The sequence below is a fragment of the Crocodylus porosus genome, unplaced genomic scaffold (genome assembly GCF_001723895.1).
Source record: "Crocodylus porosus isolate Cpor-Errol unplaced genomic scaffold, CroPor_comp1, whole genome shotgun sequence".
Classification (NCBI taxonomy): Eukaryota; Metazoa; Chordata; order Crocodylia; family Crocodylidae; genus Crocodylus; species Crocodylus porosus.
This window is the reverse complement of record NW_017728918.1, coordinates 18,791,335-18,812,794: the sequence shown is the minus strand read 5'-3', so window position 1 is coordinate 18,812,794 and position 21,460 is coordinate 18,791,335. Positions and strand designations below refer to the sequence as shown.

The window sequence follows — 21,460 nt, the reverse complement described above, 5'->3', positions numbered from 1 at the left end:
GAAAGCATTTCTCAAAATGACTTTTAAGGTTGATAGCACTGACAGTATCAGAAAGTATGAATGAATAAACAGAATGAAACCAAATTTTTATAGAAACACCCACTTCAATATATCTGCACTAAGCAACCAGAAATAAATTTTAGTGTAAAATGCTATCTTAAAGGACAAATACAAAATGCATATGCATATTCTGGGACAAAAAGCTACGACTGTTTTTATAAGAAGTTTACATACACACAAATGCTTTTCTAAAAACTCAAACCAAGCACAATATTGGATTTTGGCCTTACTTTAATTAGAAGGATGGTTTCTATGCTCCGCATGTCAATCAAACAGTTGGTAACCACTGCGTTATCTATTTCTAGAGCTGTAAGGACTGATGGGAATTCTGGGTGATAAACTGCCCTATAAAAAAAGTGAAAAAAGAAACAAGAAAAATGTACAAGAATGATCAGTTATTAAAAATCTAATTGTTTTATTTTAGATGTATTGCACATTATTGTAACTACTAAAAACATTTTGATCAGAGTGCTGAACCAAGAGTTCAATTCAAAACTTAGAGGTTACCTGCGTCTGACATCATAAACTTCATTCCGAAACCTGTTCACAATTATTTGTGGCCGAATCCCAGATGAACAATACCTCAACATCAAGGCCTGAAGTATTCTCTCATCGTTATGATTATCACAACAAAATGCTTGAAGCAGACTCTTTAAACAAGCTTCAACAGCTAAAGTAAGTTCTGCATCTTTGAGATGAAGATAAGCACCTAAAATACAGACAAAAATATCCAGGATTTAGAAGCACTTTACCCCAAAGATTTTACATTTTTGACCACACTTACAACCTCTGCTTTAGGATCTGTGTTGTTTGGGGTTTGGTTTTCTTTATGTTTTAAGGAACACAAATTTACAAATGTTTTAAGATCAGGTTAGGTTTTCTAAACAGTACTGTAGAAAGGTGTAGGCAACTACTCATAACAAATACTATGAGTTGCTAACCCTTAAGAGTGGGAGGAACCCCCTTTCCCTGAAGTCTGGAAGTAGTTACAGGTCAATTCCCACAGAGATGCTCATGTAATAGCAGTCAATCCAAAGAGCTAAAGCAGTAAACTGTTGATGTGTTCCTTAAAACCCTGCCAACTCTCAGACTAGAAATGATTGTTGTTAAAACCCAGCCCATTCTCAGACTACAAATGCAAGTCATACAAGGAGAGGCTGAAGGAGCTGTAAGACATGATCAGCTTGTGGAAAAGACACTTAAGAGAGGACACAATAACATTCTTCAAATACCTGAAGGGCTGCCATAAAGAAGAGGGAAAGCAGTTCTCTCTCTTGCTGCAGAGAGGAAGATGAGGATGAATGGCTTGAAGTTTCAGGAAACTAAGTTTAGATTGGATATGTTAGAACAGTGAGGCAGTGAAACACACTGCCTAGGGAAGTTGTGGACTTCCCATCACTGAAGCTGTTCAAGAGGTTGGACAGCCACTGGTTAGGGATTATATAGAAGTAGCTCTGCCTATGTTATGATGGATATTTACTAAGTTTCTGGGCTTTGCTGGTTTCCCCCTCTCCCCTTTTTTTGCTACATGTGTCAGGATGTTTTTAAGTTTCCTAAGAGGCATTGGGTTTGGCTGTAGCCAAGGCTGGAGACTTTGGCTGGGGTGTGCTAATACTCTTGCTGGCACTTAAAACTGGAGGTTCTTGGACAGAGGGTCTCATCTCTCTGCTCAGGGCAGACTGATTGCTATATTTGGGGTCTGGAAGGAATTTTACCCCATGGTCAATTAGTATGGACTGTGAGGGTTTTTGCCTTCCTCTACCTGGGATCTCTTGAGTGTATTAGTCAACCTTTTACAGAAGCAGGATACTGGTTGCCATAGTTCCCCTGCTTTACCTGTGGCAGGTTAAGGTGTTATGCCTTGTGTTGCATCAGGATTGATGGTAGTTTTTAGAAACAGGCTAGACAACAGATTGGTATAAGATAATTTGGATAGAGATGATCCTGCCTCAGGCAGGGGGTTGGACTAGATGATCTCTGGAGGTTCCTTCCAGCCCTGCTTCTCTTATCTCTACCAAAAATTCACAAAATCAAACTCTCCAACGAAGCAATAATCTGTTAAAAATATTGGTCACGCCATTCAAAACACCAGTTTTTTTACTTATTCATTTATTTTTACAGGCTTTCACCATATCTGAATGTCAGGAAAAGTCTGCCGCAGGATTGTATACCAGCTGCTCCTAGTGAGAGAACTGAAATACTGGTCAGCTTCATTATTGTTAACAGAAAAACAAACAACTTAAATTTCACAGAGTAGCTATAACGTCTGTAAAATCTAGGAAAAACATGGAAATTTGGGGTTTTATATCAGACTTAACCTAAAACCAAAACTTACAAAAAATAAAGTTTCAACTAAGGCTGAAACCCAGTTTTCAACCAGCTGTATTCCCTGTAACTTCTCATCTTGAAACTTCACCATTGTAAGAGGATTGGCAACATACATTGTTATTTGTGAATTTACAAGCAGGAGGACAAATTTCCTATTCCTTACTAGTAATTTATCCAACCACTGACTTTCAAAAGCGGGTGGGGTACCATGCAACCATAAGGTCCTCATAATGAAGGAATTACAATATAGATTAACAGACATGCTGTATTCAGTGCAATGAATTTTCCCCCTTTCCTAGGTGTGGTCTGACCAAGAGCAGGATACTTACATGGATATATCCCTTTTCTTCTTAGGGTAACCCTTATGGCTTACTACAATGTCCTACAGACATGACAATTACATTACAAGAACTCCTACACTTCACATTCAGTTTGGCCGTTTCACATGCAGCACCTTTACAAAACAATAGCCTTTTGTACTGAGATTTTGCTTCAGGCTTTGTTATGGTAGAGGAAGATAAAGTAGCCACACAGTCAATGTTTGTGAATAGCTTCTGAAGAGTTTCCCAAAATGAAAAATCATTAGAAAGCTGTTTTTCAAAAAGTGTCAATTTGATTTTTCTGCAGCATTTTTAGGCCTTATGGAAATCAGATCCTTTGGCTAAGTGTTCTTCTCAAGGAAGTGATTTTAAGCCATCCAAAATGAGAAACTACGGGCAGGAGGCATGCTACACAATCAAAACACCACATCAAGATTGAATCAAGACTTTTAACTATTCAAAATTACTTACATGTAATTCAAACTATTTATGTTAAAAGTAACAGGACTGTTGGATGTTCCATGGCCACACAAATAGGTTAGAGAGAGGCCGATACACAGATCTTTGGTCTAGTAAGCAGAACTCAAGAGAAAAGATAACTATTGTTCAAGAAGGTTTCCTTTCCACATCACCAGACTCTACAGGCAACCTTTTTCAGGAGGCATTTTTTATGAACTGATGTTTACCTAGTGGCCCAACAGGTTTTTGTTTGAAACGTCCTTGCCCAAAGGCTTCATCAATTGCTTCAAGAAGGGCTGGCATGTGTTGTCCAAACCTTTTCAACCGATTTGTTTTACTCCCATGCAGCTCCTTAAGCTGTCTCTGCTTGGCATCTAGTACTTGTTTCACTTCAAGTACTTCTCTCCTAAAAAGAGAAAAGATTACTGAACAATTATGAATTCTCTATTACTAACAGGTTGTACGCAAAATAAAATAAAGTGCCAACAGTTAGTTTTCTTTCCTTCCAATTGTTTAGTTATTACAGTCTTCAGGAAGAAGCCTTGCCAATAAGCATATTGTGTAAGTCAATCTTGCACAGAAATCTGCACACCCGATTTCTTGATTTTACAGTAGCAATTGCAAAGGATGAAAATTAAATACATTTTACATAAAAGTCTAACTCTCTACAGTTCAGAAGACATGTGTTAATTAAGCTTTGAACCAAGAGGTCTAGCCTCTAAAGAAATATCTAAAATGAAAGATTTAAATTAAAATAGCCCATGTTTAAGCAATGAACTATTACTACTATCCAGGTTAGGATGCCATTTGTGACAGCTTACAAAAAGCAGGGCATACCAGTAGACTGTGAAGGAAAAGAATGGTCCTTTTGAAGTCAAGTTAATGTTTGTGGTGAGGTATTTTTGATAAAAGTCTGGAATTAAATCAGATCTTAATTTCAGTGTTGCATTTCATGTTTATTACTAACACATGTTCATTATATTTCAACTGCTCCCAAATTTAATCTTAATCTTATTGTCCATACTACTGCAAAGCTGTACCAAACCTTAAGAAGCACTGGAAAATTTAGGACTACAATGCAAAATGAAGCTTAATGCTCCAGTATTCTAGGAAACACAAGTCATGGAGAGGACCTCTAGCAAATGCAATAAAAAGTAAGCTGACAGTAGCATTAAATATATAGTTTGACTTACTTAAGTCTGGAATGTTCTTCCTTGTACTTGTATATAGCTTGCTGAAACTGTTGCAGCTGTTGACCAATCACAGTTTCCTGATCAGAGAACGTCTTTAACTGCTCTTTCAACCAGGTAATTTTTCTCTGTCTTTCCAATTTTTCAGGATCTGAAACGTGCTCAGCACTAATAGTACAGACCACAATTTCTTAGCCACAAAAAACGGACAATAGTGAGAACAAGATTTTAAAAACGTTAAAAAAATGTCTAAAGCAATGCAGGCTCCTACTGGCTGCCACACCCCACATCAAACTGCTGCTGCTGGCATTGCCTTACTCCCCTTCCCTCCTTCAGCTTTTGCTTCTGCCTCTGGGAGCAGGGCAGTGCAGCCTGTGGGGACCATGGAGCTTGTATGTTGTGGTAGTGGGGAGAGAAGGAATGTGGCCATGAATCTGGGGGACAGGAGGGGTGGGGGAAAGACAGAAGAGCTTGAGGAGTCTACACAGGCTGTGCAGTATGTACTGTCCCCCCTCCCCCCAATCACTCAGAAGCTAGACAGCTTGCTCTAAAGCACATATTTTATAATTTTGCAAGTTTTAATAAAGCAACAAAAACATCCAAACATCATTTAAACACATAAAAGCCTTGCTCTTGACTGGTGCGCGAGACATATTCCACCTCTGTGAAAGATCCAGATTAAATCATGACATTCAGCCAGACTGCACATACAATTGAAATTACCTTTAAAATTCAACATGTGCAAAAGAAAAATGAGTAGTTTGTTAACTGAATAAACAGAAGCAGCATTCTAAGGCAATATATATACGTAACGTAGACTCAATGAATATGTTTTACATGCATCAGATCTACACAACAAATTTTTGTGCACTTTTCTTCTCTGGGAGAAACTGATTAAGTTTTACATTTTTTTAAACACACATACATATAGATCATGGCAATTTTAGTTAAATTTAGTTTGCATAATAGTTACTCTGTAACAGCCAGCATTTAGAAAATAAATCCTGTCTCCAAAAACAGACATGGCTTTTGTTTTGTTCAAAACTTCCCTTCCAAATCAATCAAGAGTTTAGCAGAAGCTGCATGCACTGAAAACCTAATGCATTTAAAATAGCAGACCCCAAGAGGATCATGTGTTCACCCTGACACTGCTAAAATATCTAAATAGCTCCTTTATTCTACAATTTTCTTATCTGAAAAAGACAAGCACTTTCACTGCGTAACACACCCCTAAATTTAAACACGATGGGGCATTCACCTATTTTTTAGTTCTTCAATCCGTTTGCGTAGCTGTATATCATCTTTCTCCAGTCGTCTTAATTCAGTTCTGAAACGATTATAAAGAACCTAGCAAGACAATTAGACATATAATTTATTATTCTTATATCGATTGGTTTACTTAGTTTCACAAAACAAAAAAATCTGATCCATCCACGATTTTCATACACAAATACTAACTCCAACTGAGGATATGGACAGATGTACATAGGAAGAGCTTCAAATCCCACCTTAAATATTAAGTGCTTCTAATCTGGAAGACATTAAGAGCCATATAAACTCCTCCCGTATATAGCCATGGTGGGTTGCATCACTCCACAGCTAGGAGACTGCTGAGTAGGGATCAAAGAATAACTCTCTGCCAGGATTTTCTGGAGGCTTGAGGATAACAGAATAGAAACAGCAGAACCTTTGACACCCTGCAACTCTCTGAAGCCCGCCATTGCTGGGCTGGTTAGTTTAGTCTCAAGAGGACTCTTAAAATTTCTCATGCGCTGCATTCCCACCAAAACCAGAGAATGGATGTCTACCCTCTCCTTGCCCCAGTTCTTCACAGAACAGAACTGTGAAGTACTGGCTTTGCTCTTCACTTCAGAGAGTCTTCCCTTACTTGGACATTTTCTAAAATTAATTATATGAAATTCAATAAGGACAAGTGAAAAGTCCTGTATTTAGGATGAAACAATAGCACGTACAAATAGACTGGGGAAATGGCTGGCTAGGCTACAGTACTGCAGAAAAGAACCTAGGGGTTATAGAGGACCATAAGGCGAGGATGAGTCAGTGTACTCTTGTTGCAAAAATAGCCAATAGCATCCGGATCTGTACTAACTAGGAGTATCACTTGCAAATCAAGAGAAATGATTCTTGCATTCCATTCAGTGCTGACAAGGCCTCATTTGGACATGTCCTGTCTTAGGCACTAGACTTCCAAAAAAAAAATTGACAAATTATAAAAAGGTGAGTGTAGAACATAAAAAAAATTATTAGAGTTCTGGGAAACTTGACATATGAAGAAAGCCTGAATGCACTGGGATGACTTAGAAAATAAAAGGGGGATCTGAAAAGTCTTCAAATACCTACAGAGTAGTTATAAAGAAGATGGCATGGTTATAAAAAGGAAAGACTATTCTCTGGAGCCACAGGGAACAAAGACAAGAAGCAATGATCCTGAACTGCAGCAAGGGACATATTGGTTGGATATTAAAGAATAGTTCTTACTATTAGGGTGATTAAGCACTGGAACAGGTTACCTGGAGAGGTTGTGGAATCTCCACCTTTGGAAGTTTTTAAGAGTAGCTTAGACCAGTAGTGTTCACCCTTTTTGTCTAGTAGGTTGGATGCGTAGTGCCTGGTTCCTCTTCGAACTGGATCTGACCAATGAAACCAATCAGGCACCCGGGGCAGGTGTGGCCAGGCCCCATCTGGCCATGCCAAGGGGGACAGGGGACAGGCCAGCTCTGATCTAGCCATGCAAGGGAAAGGGGCATGACATAGTACCAGTCTGGCTGGGCAGAAGAAAAGGGGGCATGGCCCAGCTTTGCAGGGAGAAGGGGGCAGGGCCCAAACTTCTGGGGAGGCAGGAAAAGGGAGAGGGCATGGAACAGCCCCAAAGCAGCAGTGCAGGGGAGTGGGCATGGCCTGGCCCCAATCTGGCTGCACAGAGGGAAGGGAGTAGGGATGACCCACTCTACAGGGTTTGGAATTTTGTCAGCAGGGAGGGATGGCATTAACTGTTACTTCTCTCCTGCCACCAAAATTTCCTGATTCCCGGAGAACCCCACGCACCAGATTCCAAAGCTCCATGGGCCAAATATTAAGCACCTTTGGTTTAAGCAGACTCTTGACTGGGATGGTTTCATCAGGGATGATCCTGGCTTGAAGTGTCAGAGGGGGCTGGACTAGATGACCTTCTAAGGTGCCTTCTAGTTCTACTTTTCTGTGATTCCTGACAGTCCAGCAGACTAGGTGGGCTTGCTCCATCCTTACTTTGGCACCAATATATTCCCTCACTACCCACTACTAGATTCTGTGTTATTACTATACTCTGGTAGGGAGAATAACATAACAAGCTATTTCAGTTGTTCCTGTTTCATCTATGTTCACTTTAATATAATTTGCAATGCTATGGAGTGCTATTACAGCAAACATCATCTGTTCATTCATTTTGGTAGTACTTTTAAAGGTATCTGAAGCATTACAAACATTACATCTGTCCATGCCGAGAAATACATTTTGCAGTACTTTAAAAGAAGTTAGAGCTTGAATTTCAAACAAATCACTTCATCAGGATTTGTTTTGTTGCTTTTTTATAATTCCATTAATTACATCAAGTGGGTCCTAATAAATATTTCAAGATTAGTACTCAGATTACACACACACTTTCTTTGACCCTAATCCTGTAACTGAAATCAAACAAAAAACTGCATTTGGACAGAGTACCTATGATTTATGAGCCTCTCCCAAGATGCAGGACTTCACCTTGGTAAAGCGCAATGCAGAATTGTCTCTCTCAGGTTAGAAAGACATTTTCAACCAACCTCAGCTTCATTGTATGCTCTTCTTTTCGCTTGAAGATCTGATTTCAAAGAAACACACTGAGGCTGAAATAGCTGTGCTTCTTCATGTATCTTTTTTAACTGATCTTGGATGGTCTTGTACTTTTCTTCTGCTTCATTTACTTTGACCTTCACAAGATACAGAGTAAATTAGTTCACCTAAAATATTTTTTTGTTTCGTCGATACCATTTTGAACTACAGGAAAAAAATTACTAAGACTTTCTTGTGGGTTTCTGTTTAAATTCTTTTTCCTCCCAAAACATTCCTCCCAGAAGTTATGGAAGACTAAGCTCATGGTTTAAAGAGGATATAAAAATTTAATTAAGCTGTGTCCTTCAAACCAAAAAATTTAACACAAGGATTCTTGTTGGAATTCTGAGCATTTCGAATAAAGTTCAGCAAAATTAATTACAGTTGAATTACCAAGTATTTGAATTGTGGAGAGAATGAAAAGATTTTGTTTTTCAAATTTAAATGAAGTAAAACACGAACAGTCAAAAGTATTTTCCTGTACAACTTTATTTTTATTTTTACATTTTTCCCTTTTTTTGGATAGTCAGTATATTAACTGAATATAGAAAGCAACCAAATGTACAGAATTGTGAATAGCACCCATCATCATTTACTCACAATTTTACTGTAATAAGAAAAGATAAAATATTTTGGAAAGATGTAAAATATTTATATTTAACTATCACTTTAAAATGTATTTCAGTAATCTTAAAAGTAAGAGCAATTATAAACAACTTCATTTAAATAAATGTGTGTTTTTGCTTATATGCAACCAAAATTAGTCACTTCTGACAGCCAGCTGACTCCACATAATTCAAATTGATACCCAATATTAAAATACCTTCCCCAAACTCCTCAGATCTATCAGCAAATAAGAAAACAGCCACATGTCTGACTGCAGACAAAGAACAAAAGACTTTCTTGGGCTAGAGTTGGTCTCCCCCAAACATGGACAAGGCACCACCTTTCCAGTGTGTGAAAGGATGCTAACTTGTCTATTAAACTTTACACTACAAATAAATGAATAAATCAAGACAGCTGATATTATACAGTTATTTGGGGTAAAAGTCAGTAAAAAAAAAAAAAAAAAAAAAGTGAAAAGAAACTAAATTCAATCAACTTGTTTTAAAGGCAAACATGCCTACCTGCCATTCATTTAGCTTCTGGACATACTTATGTGTACGCCCTTCTTCAAGACTGATGCTCTCTTGGATTGGTTTTATTTCTTCTTCTGCCTCACTGACCTGCAATATAAAAAAATTGAAGTACATATCACACTGGCAATAAAATCACAGAAAGGTAGGGCTGGAAGGGACCCTCCAGAGGTCACCTAGTCCAATCTGCTGCATGAAAATTGATGGCCAGCATGGGGAATGAACCTGTATCTGTAGCCTCGGCAGAATCAGCACCAAGGTCAAGATAACCCAAAGATAATTAAGATATCAAGATAGTAAAACAAGAAAGTTACCACTGCCCAAGCCATTTTGTTTTTCAATTCTTCTAGATAGTTTCGCATTTCATTCACAAACCCAATGGTCCTATAATGTTCCTTTTTTTCCACATAGTGTTGCTTTAGTTTTTGAAGATGCTAAAAGTAAAAAGATTTAAATGTTAGGGACCATAAAAGGCTGTGGTGAAATATGAAGTTTTAGAAATATGTATTTTCACATACCTCTACTCCTTGCTCTATCTGAAGAGATGTGTTTTCTTTAGTTTTCATAATGTATGAATAATCATCTTTCATCTGCTCCAGCTGGGTTGCCTTCATAAAGAACTAATCAAAGAAGAAAGATCTAAGCTTCAGTTTTAATAGACTGTCATTTTTTTAAATTGAATGTTACATTCAAACTGTCATACAAAGAAAATTCACTGAAAGTTCAGGGTATTCAGAGCATTGTTTAAAAAAAAAAAAAAAAGCGCATATACCCACACAAACAAAACAAAGTCACCTGAGCTTAAAGAAGCAGGAACAACATAGGTACAACAAAAACTTATCAACCTGCAATATACCCTCTGGGAGCCGAGCCCTATATTGCCACTACTCACAGGGAGGAGAGAGAAAAATCGGTTTCCACAAACATTTTGAAGGCTGCCAAATTTACATAATTAAGTTTTGTTATTTTTAAATTTATTTCAATACATGCTATTTGTAACTCTCTGAAAACTTGAAACTGGAGTATTTGCTGCTTAAGAGAACCTACACTTTTTCCAAATATACTTCTCACCTGCTGTCCTAAAGGGATCTATAAAATCCTAACTATAGATTTTCAAATAAAAGGAAATTAGGAAATAAATTCATAAAATCATAGAAAAATAAGGCTGGTAGGGAATTCAGGAGGTAATCTACTCCAGTGTTTTTCAACCCCTGTGCAAAAGCAGGTCACAAGAATATTCGAAAGGGTCGGAAGCAAGTCCCAGAAAGATGCGGGAAAGCATGGGTTTCCCCTTGCAGGCTGGCAACATTCCTGCAATGCCTGCTTCTCCAGCGGGGGAAGGGGGTAGGAAGGCCCTTTTGTGGGTGGCGGCACTGGGGCTGGTGCCCATACTCACAGGGGCAGGGTAGACAGGAGAAACTGCTCAGGGGACTGATGGGTCCATGACCAGGCATGGCACAGGATACTCATCCTAGGGCAGAGGGGGTGCCACAGGACTCCCCTCCTCTTTCCTCCAGCCCATGCCAGGCCAGACTCACTCCACTGCCACCCGCATGAGCTGGAGCTGCTACAGTCACCAGAGTCTGGCTCCCCTGCTGCGCCCGAACCTGGGTGCAGCGGGCTGTGGGTTGGGAGTGAGGAGCACCAGCATGGCCTGGAGAAGGGGGCATAGGGGACTGCTGGCCAGGAGCGAGGGGGACTGGCAGGCCCATTGGCCAATATTTACAAATGGGTCCTGGTACAAAAAAGGTTGAGAACACTGATCTACTCCAACCTCTGCTGAAATCAGGATCATCCTGAAATGTTTGTCTAACCTGCTCTTAAAAACTACAAGCTCTGTAGGCAACTTGTTCCAATGTTTAACAACCCTCACAGCACGAGGGGTCTACCTCAGCAGGAGTCAAACTTTTTGGCAGGAATGCAAAAATTAGCTCCACGTCCTCCCTGAATACAACACCAATCCCTTTCCCCTGCCCTGTCTCCAACTGTGCTTTCTTCCCCCTCTTCAACTTGCCATGTGCCACACAAACTGTCTGTGCTACTGGTGGCACTCATGCTGCAGGTCAGCCACCCTAATCAATCTCATGTCCAACCTCAATGTCTCTTGTTGCAATTTAAGAACATTAATTCTTGTCCTATCCTATGTGATGAAAGAGAAGTTTTTCACCATTCTCTTTATAACCAATTTCCATACATTCAGTACTGTTATCAAATCCCCTCATACTTTTCTCATTTCCATTGAATAATCCAAGTTTTCCCAACTCTTCTTCCTAAATCATGTTTCCTTGACCTCTGATCATTTTTGTTGCTCAGCACTGTAATCCTTCCAATTTGTTCACATCTTTCTTGAAGTACACCACTACTTCAGTCAAGGCATATTACATTTACTGCTTTCCCCCACAGCCATGGAGCTTGTCATCTTAACATAGAAGAACTTTTGACACTGTCTCCCACAATGATCTCATTAACAAGCTAAGGAACTACAAACTAGACAAAAGTACTGAAAGATGGATATACATCCAGTCGGATCACCCTGCCAAATGTGTAGTCATCAATGGCTCCTCAATGTCTAGTTGGGAATATCAGCTGGGGTGAAGGGTCTGTCCTGGTCTGGTATTGTTAACATCTACATTAATTATTTGGACAATGGGACTGAGCAAATGCCTAGCAAATCTGCAGATGACACTAAGTTATTTGGAGTTGCAGACATTCTGGATAGTAGGCCTAGGATCCAGAATGACCTAGATAAATTGGAAAAATGTATCAATCAATCAGATAAGATTCCACAAGAACAAGTGCAAAATTCTTGATTTAGGACAGAATAACCACAGGCACAAATGCAGATTAGGGAATGAACTGGCTACAGTACTGTACACAAGGACCTGGGGGCTATGGTGGACCATAACCTTAATATGAGCCAACAGTACACTCTTGCTGCAAAAGGTAACAGTATCTTCGGTTGTAGTAACACAAGTGTCACCTGCAAATCAAAGGAAGCAATTCTTTCACTCTACTCAGCGCTGGCAAGGCCTCATTTGGAGTACTATGTCCAGTTTAGGGCCCCATACTTCAAGGATGGTGAGCAGTTTGGAATGAGCCCATCCCAAAGCAACAAAAATAATTAGAGGCCTGGAAAGCATGTCTTACGAGGAAAAGCTGAAAGAACTAGGGTTATTTCCGAGCCCCCAAGCTCTGAAACAGCCTGCCATCGGAGGTGGTTCAAGCACCTACACTGAACACCTTCAAGAGTAAACTGGATGCTTATCTTGCTGGGATCCTATGACCCCAGCTGACTTCCTGCCTTCTGGGCAGGGGGCTGGACTCGATCTTCTGAGATCCCTTCCAGCCCTAATGCCTATGAAATCTATGAAATTTAGTCTGTAGAAGAGAAGACTGAGGGGAGATTTGATAAAAGTCTTCAAATACCTGAAGGGTGATTATAAAGAGGATGGAAATAGCCTTATCTCTGTGTCCACAGGGATCAGAACTAGGAACAATGGTCTCAAGCTGCAGCAGAGAAAGTTAAGTTGGAGGAACTTTCTGATTGAGTGTGCTCAAGCACTGGAACCAGCTACCTAGAAAAGTTATAAAATCTTCATCCTTTGAAATTTTTAAGACCAGTTTAGACAGAGACTTGGCTGGGATGGTTCAGTCAAGGATGATCATGGAGGTCTGTTCCAGCCCTGTTTTACTATGATCACCTTGTTATCCTCTGCACAAATGCTCAAAGATAAAAACACATGGCTGTACAATTTACTTTAGCCAATTGGTTGGGCATGCTAAATTAAATCTTATCTGGCCCTGCTGACTTAAAAGACATCCATCTTCCCTAAATAATCTATAATCTGTCCTTTCCCTTCTCTATTGTTGCTCTCACTATGCTCGTCTGATAGCTGATCTTATTGGTGAAGACTGAAATAATGGACTTCAGTACATCATCCATCATTAGATTACCCTCTTGTTTAGTAAGGCACCTATATGCTAACGAACTCTTCCTCTTACTTTATATATTGAATGCTTTTTGTTGCCTTTTTACATCTCTCGCTAACTCAGTTTACGCCCTGGCCTTCTTGATTTTCCTTCTACATGCCTGAGCTATACCTTTATACTAATCCTTAGGCCAATTGAATTTTAATTCCTTATTTAAATACCAACTGATTTTATTTACCTTGTACTTGTCACCTTCATTTTTAGACTGTAAGAAATGCTTGCTCATCTCTTGGGTTAAAACAGACACAGGATTATCTACCTATAAACAACAAATAATTAAAAGAAAACTCGAGAACAAAATAGTAATTTTAAACTGGTTGAATATCCCTGAAAGTTAGCAAATCAACAGAAGTGGGAATTGAAACCCCCCGTTATATCCCACATCTACTGCCAAAGTGTTTAAAAAAAATAACTGAAAGCACCACAACTGGAGATCAAACAATCCAGTCTGAACTAGAGAGCAGCAGTCAGATCCTAAGATGCTTTTCTATTATTAGTCTTGATTAATTCTATGAGAAAATACATCCAAAAACACTGTTAAACATGGATTTTATGTGCAACACAGGTTAATATTCTGTTTATTACTTAACAGATAGAAAACTAACCAAAACTAATTTATCTTAGAACTGGATGATAAAAAGACCTATTTGCAGAAGGTGAAAAAAAGAAGTTCCAATTAAAGGGAGAAACAAGGGGAGCCACTGAGCAGGCTTAAAATTCTTGGGACAGGTAACAAAACTTCCAGGTTTTAAGACACAGTTGGTGTGTTTATCTATGTAGCTACCAAGAAATACTCATTTTCTGCAGAAGACAGTTTTTTAAAATCAATTTTTACCTTTTATATCTGTAAAAGTAACTTTGAATATGAACTCAAACAGTACTGGGTTAGCATAAAAAGGTGCAAAGTGATGTTGCTTTACAAATGCAGACTTCTACTTTTAAACTCAGTTTTTTCTCATAAAACTATAAACATGAACACAAAACATATTAGCAATTACCTGTATGTTAAAATGATCCAATATTGCTACAAGTTCCTCTTTCTTACAAGAAATTAAGGTCCCTGAAGGCATATGAAAAAAAATAAAACCAAAACATAGACTAGTTAGCAAACAAAACTGCAGATAAGTATAAAAAATTTCAACTCATTCAAAAAACTCAGGGCATCTATAAACGTGACCGAGCTCTGCTCTGATGTGTGCTAATTAGTACACGTTGGAGCAGACTCAATTAATCAAGTTGGCTGCGAGCCTGTGGAGCATGTTAATTAGCGTGATACGTCAGCCTCTGCATCACGTGTATTCAGCATCCCTGCATTTCATAATGGTGGCAGGGGCGCTTTAACTAAAGCCAATCGAATGAGCACCGCTTGCCCACCTCCACACCAGAGCATGTGTATAGATGCCCTTAGTGTTTCACACTGAAATAAGAATATAGTCAATATCTTCCCAACAGTGTTAGGATTGAGGGAAAGATTTATATCCTATGCAAATATACTAAAAAGACAGAAAATTTTATCTATTAAAAACAGAGGTGGTACTTTTAAAAATCTATCCAGTGGTTTTAAGAATCTCTCTTTTGAAGCCAGTGATGAAAAACTGGTTTAATCTGTCACTACTCTTTCCATTTTCACCTGCCCAGAACTCAGAATGATAGATGTGGGAAAATCTTCAAGAACCTAGTTCAGTCACAAGGGGTTCCCAACCCCCAGGCTGCAGCCCAGTACCAGGCTGTGAAGGGTTGGCTGCTGGACCAGAAGTGACTGCGGACTGGCAAACCGTGGACTGGAAGTGACCAGCATACTGTGGGTCATTGCTGGTCCACAGTTTGCTAGTCTGTGGTCACTTCCGGTCCATGGTTTGCTGGTCCTCAGCATAAAAATGTTGGGAAACCCTGCTCTTCATCAATACAGGATGCATTATTCTAAACCAGTGAAGGCCAACCTTTTTAGCAGGTGTGCCACAAATTAGACCCACACCCTCCAAGCACCACTCCAATGCCCTTCCCCAATTCAGTTTGCTGCTCTGCTTTCTGCTCCAAGTCATATGCTCCCCGTCTTATCCACTGCACTTTCTACATCCTTTCTTGCCCAATTTTATGCTTTGCTTTCTGCTTTTTGCCCTGTCTGCATCTGTGCTGCCTGTCCCCTCCCCAATTTGCCATGTGCAACACAGAGGCTGCCTGTGCCACTTTTGGCACCCATGCTGCTTGTTGGCCATCCCTGTTCTAAGCCATCCTGGAAAGAAGTATATCCAAACTCTTCTTGAAAAACCTCCAATGAGGGAGGTTCCAAAATTACTTTATACCGTTAAACCCATAGTCCTTTCTGTCCTTACAGTTAAAAAGCTTTTCTTGACATTTAAATTTAAATCTCTTTTTGCTGCAGTGCAAACTCATTGTCACATGTCCTGCCCTCTGTGGCAAAGGAAGTCAGCTGTTCTCCCTCTTCTTTATGGCAGGTTTTTAAATAATTAAAAACTGCTATGATGACTGTCCCTTGCCCAAACACCACCACCAGCTTTTGTTCTTACTAAACTACAGTTATCTCAATATTTCCTCATACAATTCTTTTAATTTCTTTGATGCTCATCACTGGATCCTATCCAGTTTCCCTACATCCTCTCTAAAATGTTGTGATCAAAACTAGGCACTGTACTATTATGGCTGACACCTACCCAGAACAAAAGTAGCATAGTTCTATCACTTCTTATGTCTAATAATATTTCTGTTAATATGGCCCCACACAGCATTGTATGAGAGCAAGAGGTAATTTTTTTATCTGTATTATAATAAAAGTACGCAGATTAAAAACATCCAATTAAACATAAGCTATTAAAAACAAAAAACCCCACATGGGGCTATGAATCAAAATAACCACGCAGCAAAAGAGAATCACTCAATCAAGTAACAAAGGAGAAAACCCCTGCATCTCCCTTATCCCCATACTAGTGATCTTCCACAGTAGGCAGGACTGTCTGGGAGGCCCCACCTACATTAGGATGCAAACTGGCTTACATACTGCTTTAGGACAAAGCGTCCAAATTTAATGCTAAGATGTGCTTGAGTAAGGATATGAGAGACATGGAGGGCATCAGAGCTGAACCTGGTGAGCCGGTTCTGGCAGCTCTTCAGTGTCACTATCTCAGCCTAGGCCAGGAGAAAGCTGCTCAGGTACATAACACTTCTGTCAGCTACTCATGAAAAGATGCATGCCATCTCACTTAACTCTAAGGAGAGAGAGCACATGCATGCAAGTGCACACACAGCAGAGATCAAAAAGTGCGAGATCATCACATTACTGAGTCCTGCTGAGTCTGTGATCCATCATAACCCCCATATCTGCTACTGCCTAGCCAATTATCCTCCCTTCTGTATTTATTTCTTCTTAGGAAGTACCTAATCTTTCATACAGAAAAATATTGTAAATGCTTTAAATAATTAAAAAAAAGAAATATCACCAAACCTGATTTGCTTTTCAGTTTATAACTACGACTTCCATCCGCATTAATATGCTGACTGACAACAATAGAATCACCATAAACATCTGGCTTAAAGGCATCTCTACCTTGGTTTCGTAATGTTATTGAAACATCTGCAGAACTAAAACAAACAAATGAACAAATTTCCAGTTGTATTTGAATCTTCCAACAAGACTTTACAGCAGCAGATTTTCAAATCCTGTTTATAAAACAAGTCAAATTTAGTTGGGGCGTTTTCATCTAAATTCTGGCTCAATATTCTGGCTTAAATACTATGGTCATTCTGTGATTTGTGTTTGCCTAGGACATAATGTAGGTCTGGAAACAACTTTCTTAGGTTAAAACTGTGGTAAGTTGACAGCTGTATGGATTATGCAAAGTCATGGTTAGACCATTTCTATGATAGGAACCTCATTTGAATAAGAAAAAAAGAAAACAAAACCCACAAACATGAAACTTACAATTTGATGGCAAAGGACAGAGAAACTGGTAGACATACAAAAAGGTCTAATTTGGGACTTGAATGCTTTCCATTGACTCCTCCCAACTCAATGAAAGCCTAACAAATTAAACCTAAAGAGCTAAGTCACCAGGGCCCCACCAGGCATACAGCATGGACACCCCCACTGCCCCCCCCCACACACACACACTCACTGCTGCACTGTGCACCTGTCTGGGCACCCCCCATTGAGGCACTGGGCCTTTCCCACTACTGTGGAATTACCTCTCCCCACCCTACATGGCTCTGGCCCCACATCCCCACCCTTGCAGCCTCCAATAGCACCCCAACTCATTGCATAAGGCAGGAAGTGGCAGCCAGAGGAAGGAGAGGGTAGCTTGGAGACTCCAACTGCTATTGCCAGAGTGGTGCCTGGGTGAGGGCCCTGGGCCTGCATATTAACCCCAGGTGAGACCCTGTACACTGCCAGTTGTACAGTTCTAGCTTAGTACATTAGTGAGCTTTCTACTTGATGCCCTAATGGGTATATATACAAAGCAATCAGATATGAACGTAAGGAGAACATAGTTCAGTCCCAAAATAAGGTCATCATTGAAAAAGATATAATATTAGCAACTCAAAATAAAGCAGTGTCTAAATAAAATTAGAACTCAAGGGGGATTCTTAAAAAAATATTTAAACAAATTCTGAATTTGTCAAGCAAGAAGAAACTAAATCTAAATGAAATGGTTAAAGGGATACCTGACTAAACTAGTTAATATATTAGGTATAATATAGGCATTCCAGGTATTACACTTCATTTTAAAAATATATGAATGTGTGGTTGAAAAACCTTATTTCTTATTCCAGTAATTCTGGCCCACAACACAGCATGAAAGGTTAGGCATGTTATAACTAAGTTAAGAGTCAAGACAGACCTCCACAAACACATTATCACAACATTTCACTTACGATTCTCCATCTTTTACAAATACTTTTAAAGAGGATCCTCTATTAGTTGTGGTAGCTTTGCCACCAAGACCAACAATAAGAGCAGTTAATACAGCACTCTTCCCACCTATTTAAAAAAAACATGTAAATGTTTAATGAACCAAAATTGTATTGTTAAAATGCAATTAAATAACAATTTATATTTTCAACCAAAACTCCACACATTTAAATTACACTGATAATACTGACATTTGAATAAAAAAAAAATATTAGAATAGTATGCTAACCATTCATTTTTTTGCAAAATATTGACAACTTTTCCAACATCTCTCATGAAAAGTTGAGTTCAGCATTAAATTTAAATTATAAGGAACCTACTTAACTTATGTACAGTTCAAGAAATTTCCACTCTTTTTCCTAACACTTTTCCGCATTGAGTATTCATTTAATTTCTTTTCCCCTCAAAATCAAACAAGGAAACTTCTAGTGAACACCCCTGGGGAGGCTGTAAGCACCCCTGGGGGAGACATGGGGAGCACGTGCCTCTTGGATTGGTGTATGGGGCAAGGACAGGCTGTAGACTTGGGGCCAGGGGCTGCACCAGCCTCTTCCCCGCAGGAGTTGGCCAGGGTTGCTCTCGGGTGAGTGGGGCTGGGGTGGGTGGCGGTGGCAGTAGGAAGGGGGCTACAGGATGGGCTTCGGACATCCGAAAAATTTGCTATAGCTACCCCATAGCACTCTTCCCAGCACTGCTGCCACCCACCCCACCCGGAAAGCAGCACTGGCTCAGCCCCCTTTGCCGGGAAGAGGCTGGCACAGCCTCTGGCCCTAAGCCTGCAGCCTGTCCTTGCCCCATACACCAATCCAGGGGCACGTGCTCCACATGCCTCTCCTAAGGGTGCAGGCAGAGATGGGAGCCCCTCCACCCATGGCTCCATCTTGGCTGGGCAGTGCTGGACCCTGCTGCAGCCCCACTCCCTCCTTGACTGTGGGGGCCACGATCTGTCCCCACCCCCCAGATGTACTGATCAGATGCTGGTCTCCAAGCTGCTGGGCTGCATTCCTGGCAGTGTGCGTACTGCAACTGCACACATGCAAGTGCCATTTACTGGTGACATTATCAACCAAAAACCTGAATGCTGATAATGTCAATCTTCATTTTACTTGTACCAATATGATAAGGACTGATATACTGGTGTACTTCTACCTAATTAATGTACAAGTAAACCAGACAGAGGGACCTTTCCCAGATGCTCATGACTCACACACAAATCTCCTCCTGGCAAACGATTACAAAATTTCCCCAAAACCTAACTAGAATACAATATAAAAAGACTGAAGATGAAAGACAAAATACATAAGTACTTAGTCTTCCTAAGTTCCTTTAAGTCCAAAAATATAATAATCACAACCATCTGTCGCACCAAATCTTTGATAAGCAAAATACCCAGGTGCCTAAAATTACTATTTCCATATGAACTCAGAAGCATCTTTATATTTACAGGACTGAATAGCCTCTCGTGCCTTATTTTCCCATGAGGATCCATGAACTGCATGTTCATTCATCAATGTCCCTTCAGGAGCGAAATCCAATAAGTACACTCAGAGCAGGCTGACAGGATGGGGCTCTGTACAAGACAGAAGCACCTTCCTACTGCCCAAAGAGAATAAAGTGGTGTCCCCTATATGCAAAACCTAATGGTTGAAGCATTCAACCAAGAGCGAGGAGAGACAAATTAAATTCTCTTAATTGTTCAAGATGAATTGGCCCTGCAAAACAGAGTAAAATCTAATGGTCAAGGCATTCACCAATGGCAGGAAGGTCTAAGTTTTTGTCCTATAACAGGAAATGTTAAAACAACGTTTCAAATGTCAATGGTCAAGAACCCAAGAAAATCCTTCCCAGGTGAATGCAGCAGCCTAGCTTAGAGAGTTTTGCTCCTGCTCTTCCTTTCACTAGACCTAGAGTTTCCAGTTCATTTCTTCTTAGCATCATAATGCTCTTGCCCCTTTATGGATCTAACCACTAGTATGTGAATATTTAAAAGTAAACAAAAATACTGTGGAGCAACTTAATACTTACTTCCATTGTTTCCCACCACAAAATTGACATTGGATCCAAACTGAAAGGGTCCGAGCATTGAGTGGCACATAAAGTTTTTTAGTTGGATGCTTTCAATTATCCCAACCTCCCCTGAAGTCTACAAAAATATAATACAATTGCATAAATTATTTAAAATAAAAACAATCAATGAAGATAAAGTATAATGAGAAATCAAAAAGGCTGAATGATAATAACATGACAGCAAGTAAATTAAGCAAAACAGAACAATTAACAGAAGTGTCTGAGATAATGCATGCTTATTATGTGACATTATGGATAACCAATAGTTGGTGGTGTCAATCAGTTACCCATCTTCATCACTTACCAAAGATACTTTTAGTTTCCCCTTCTTAAATTATCTTAAATACCTTACATGTGAGGATTATATGTTAGTGTTCGGATACCATATTGCAATTGGCGTACTTCAGATCAACAGAGTAACATTTTAGAATGTCCTTTACTCATTTTAGCTGATGTGTAACAATTTCTGGTTAGGAGGTTAGGAAGAAGCAGTTGAAGTTAGAAGCAGAAGGGATAAAGCCCTGGTAAAAACTGATACTCTTCCTGCCCCTTCCTTCTCCCCTTTTATAAACATCGTTTTAGTTTTGAGGCACCCAACAGTATGTTATTTCCTAAAAAGTTCTTGATAAAAAACACAGAATGACCAATGTCAAGAGAAATTCAGACTCCTAGTTCTCAATATTTTTAAAGATATTTTTAAGTAATGCCTTGCATTAGACATTACTGCATTTGCACTTTAAAAGGATTCCTGAGATTTAAGAAATCGCTGCTCAACCTGGTACTGGCTACGGGGGATGACCTAATCGGAGACCTAGTGATCGATGGGAAGTTGGGTGACAGCGACCACGAGCTGATCACCTTCACCATCCGCCGTAAAGCCGGCAAGTCAGTCAGCAACACAGAAGTCCTTGACTTCAGAAAAGCCGACCTTGACAAGCTCAAGAGGCTAGTCAGTCAGGCCCTTAGGGACCATGACCCCAGGGAGATGGGAGTTCAAGAAGAGTGGTTGCTTCTCAAGGAAGCGATCCTCAAGGCACAAGCTAAATCTATTCCAACACGGAGGAAAGGCAGCAAGAAGGCACAGCAGCCCTCCTGGCTCTCTAGGGACCTAGCGGACCT

The 21,460-nt window shown here is 39.8% G+C and overlaps 1 protein-coding gene across 2 annotated transcripts in view; it reads right to left on the bottom strand.

The window, feature by feature from the left end:
• LOC109311629 (structural maintenance of chromosomes protein 6-like) overlaps window positions 1-21,460 on the bottom strand; it is a 68,982-nt gene that overhangs the window by 39,872 nt on the left and 7,650 nt on the right. For both annotated transcript variants that reach the window (XM_019537369.1, XM_019537370.1), the window contains 14 exons: window positions 20,300-20,417; window positions 18,238-18,343; window positions 16,811-16,947; window positions 14,349-14,410; window positions 13,529-13,609; window positions 9,879-9,980; window positions 9,675-9,794; window positions 9,352-9,450; window positions 8,176-8,322; window positions 5,616-5,704; window positions 4,361-4,525; window positions 3,395-3,573; window positions 568-769; window positions 291-405 (listed from right to left, as the gene is read on the bottom strand). In XM_019537369.1, coding sequence (XP_019392914.1) covers window positions 291-405; window positions 568-769; window positions 3,395-3,573; window positions 4,361-4,525; window positions 5,616-5,704; window positions 8,176-8,322; window positions 9,352-9,450; window positions 9,675-9,794; window positions 9,879-9,980; window positions 13,529-13,609; window positions 14,349-14,410; window positions 16,811-16,947; window positions 18,238-18,343; window positions 20,300-20,417 — 1,722 coding nt within the window. The remainder of the gene's footprint in view (window positions 1-290; window positions 406-567; window positions 770-3,394; window positions 3,574-4,360; window positions 4,526-5,615; window positions 5,705-8,175; window positions 8,323-9,351; window positions 9,451-9,674; window positions 9,795-9,878; window positions 9,981-13,528; window positions 13,610-14,348; window positions 14,411-16,810; window positions 16,948-18,237; window positions 18,344-20,299; window positions 20,418-21,460) is intronic.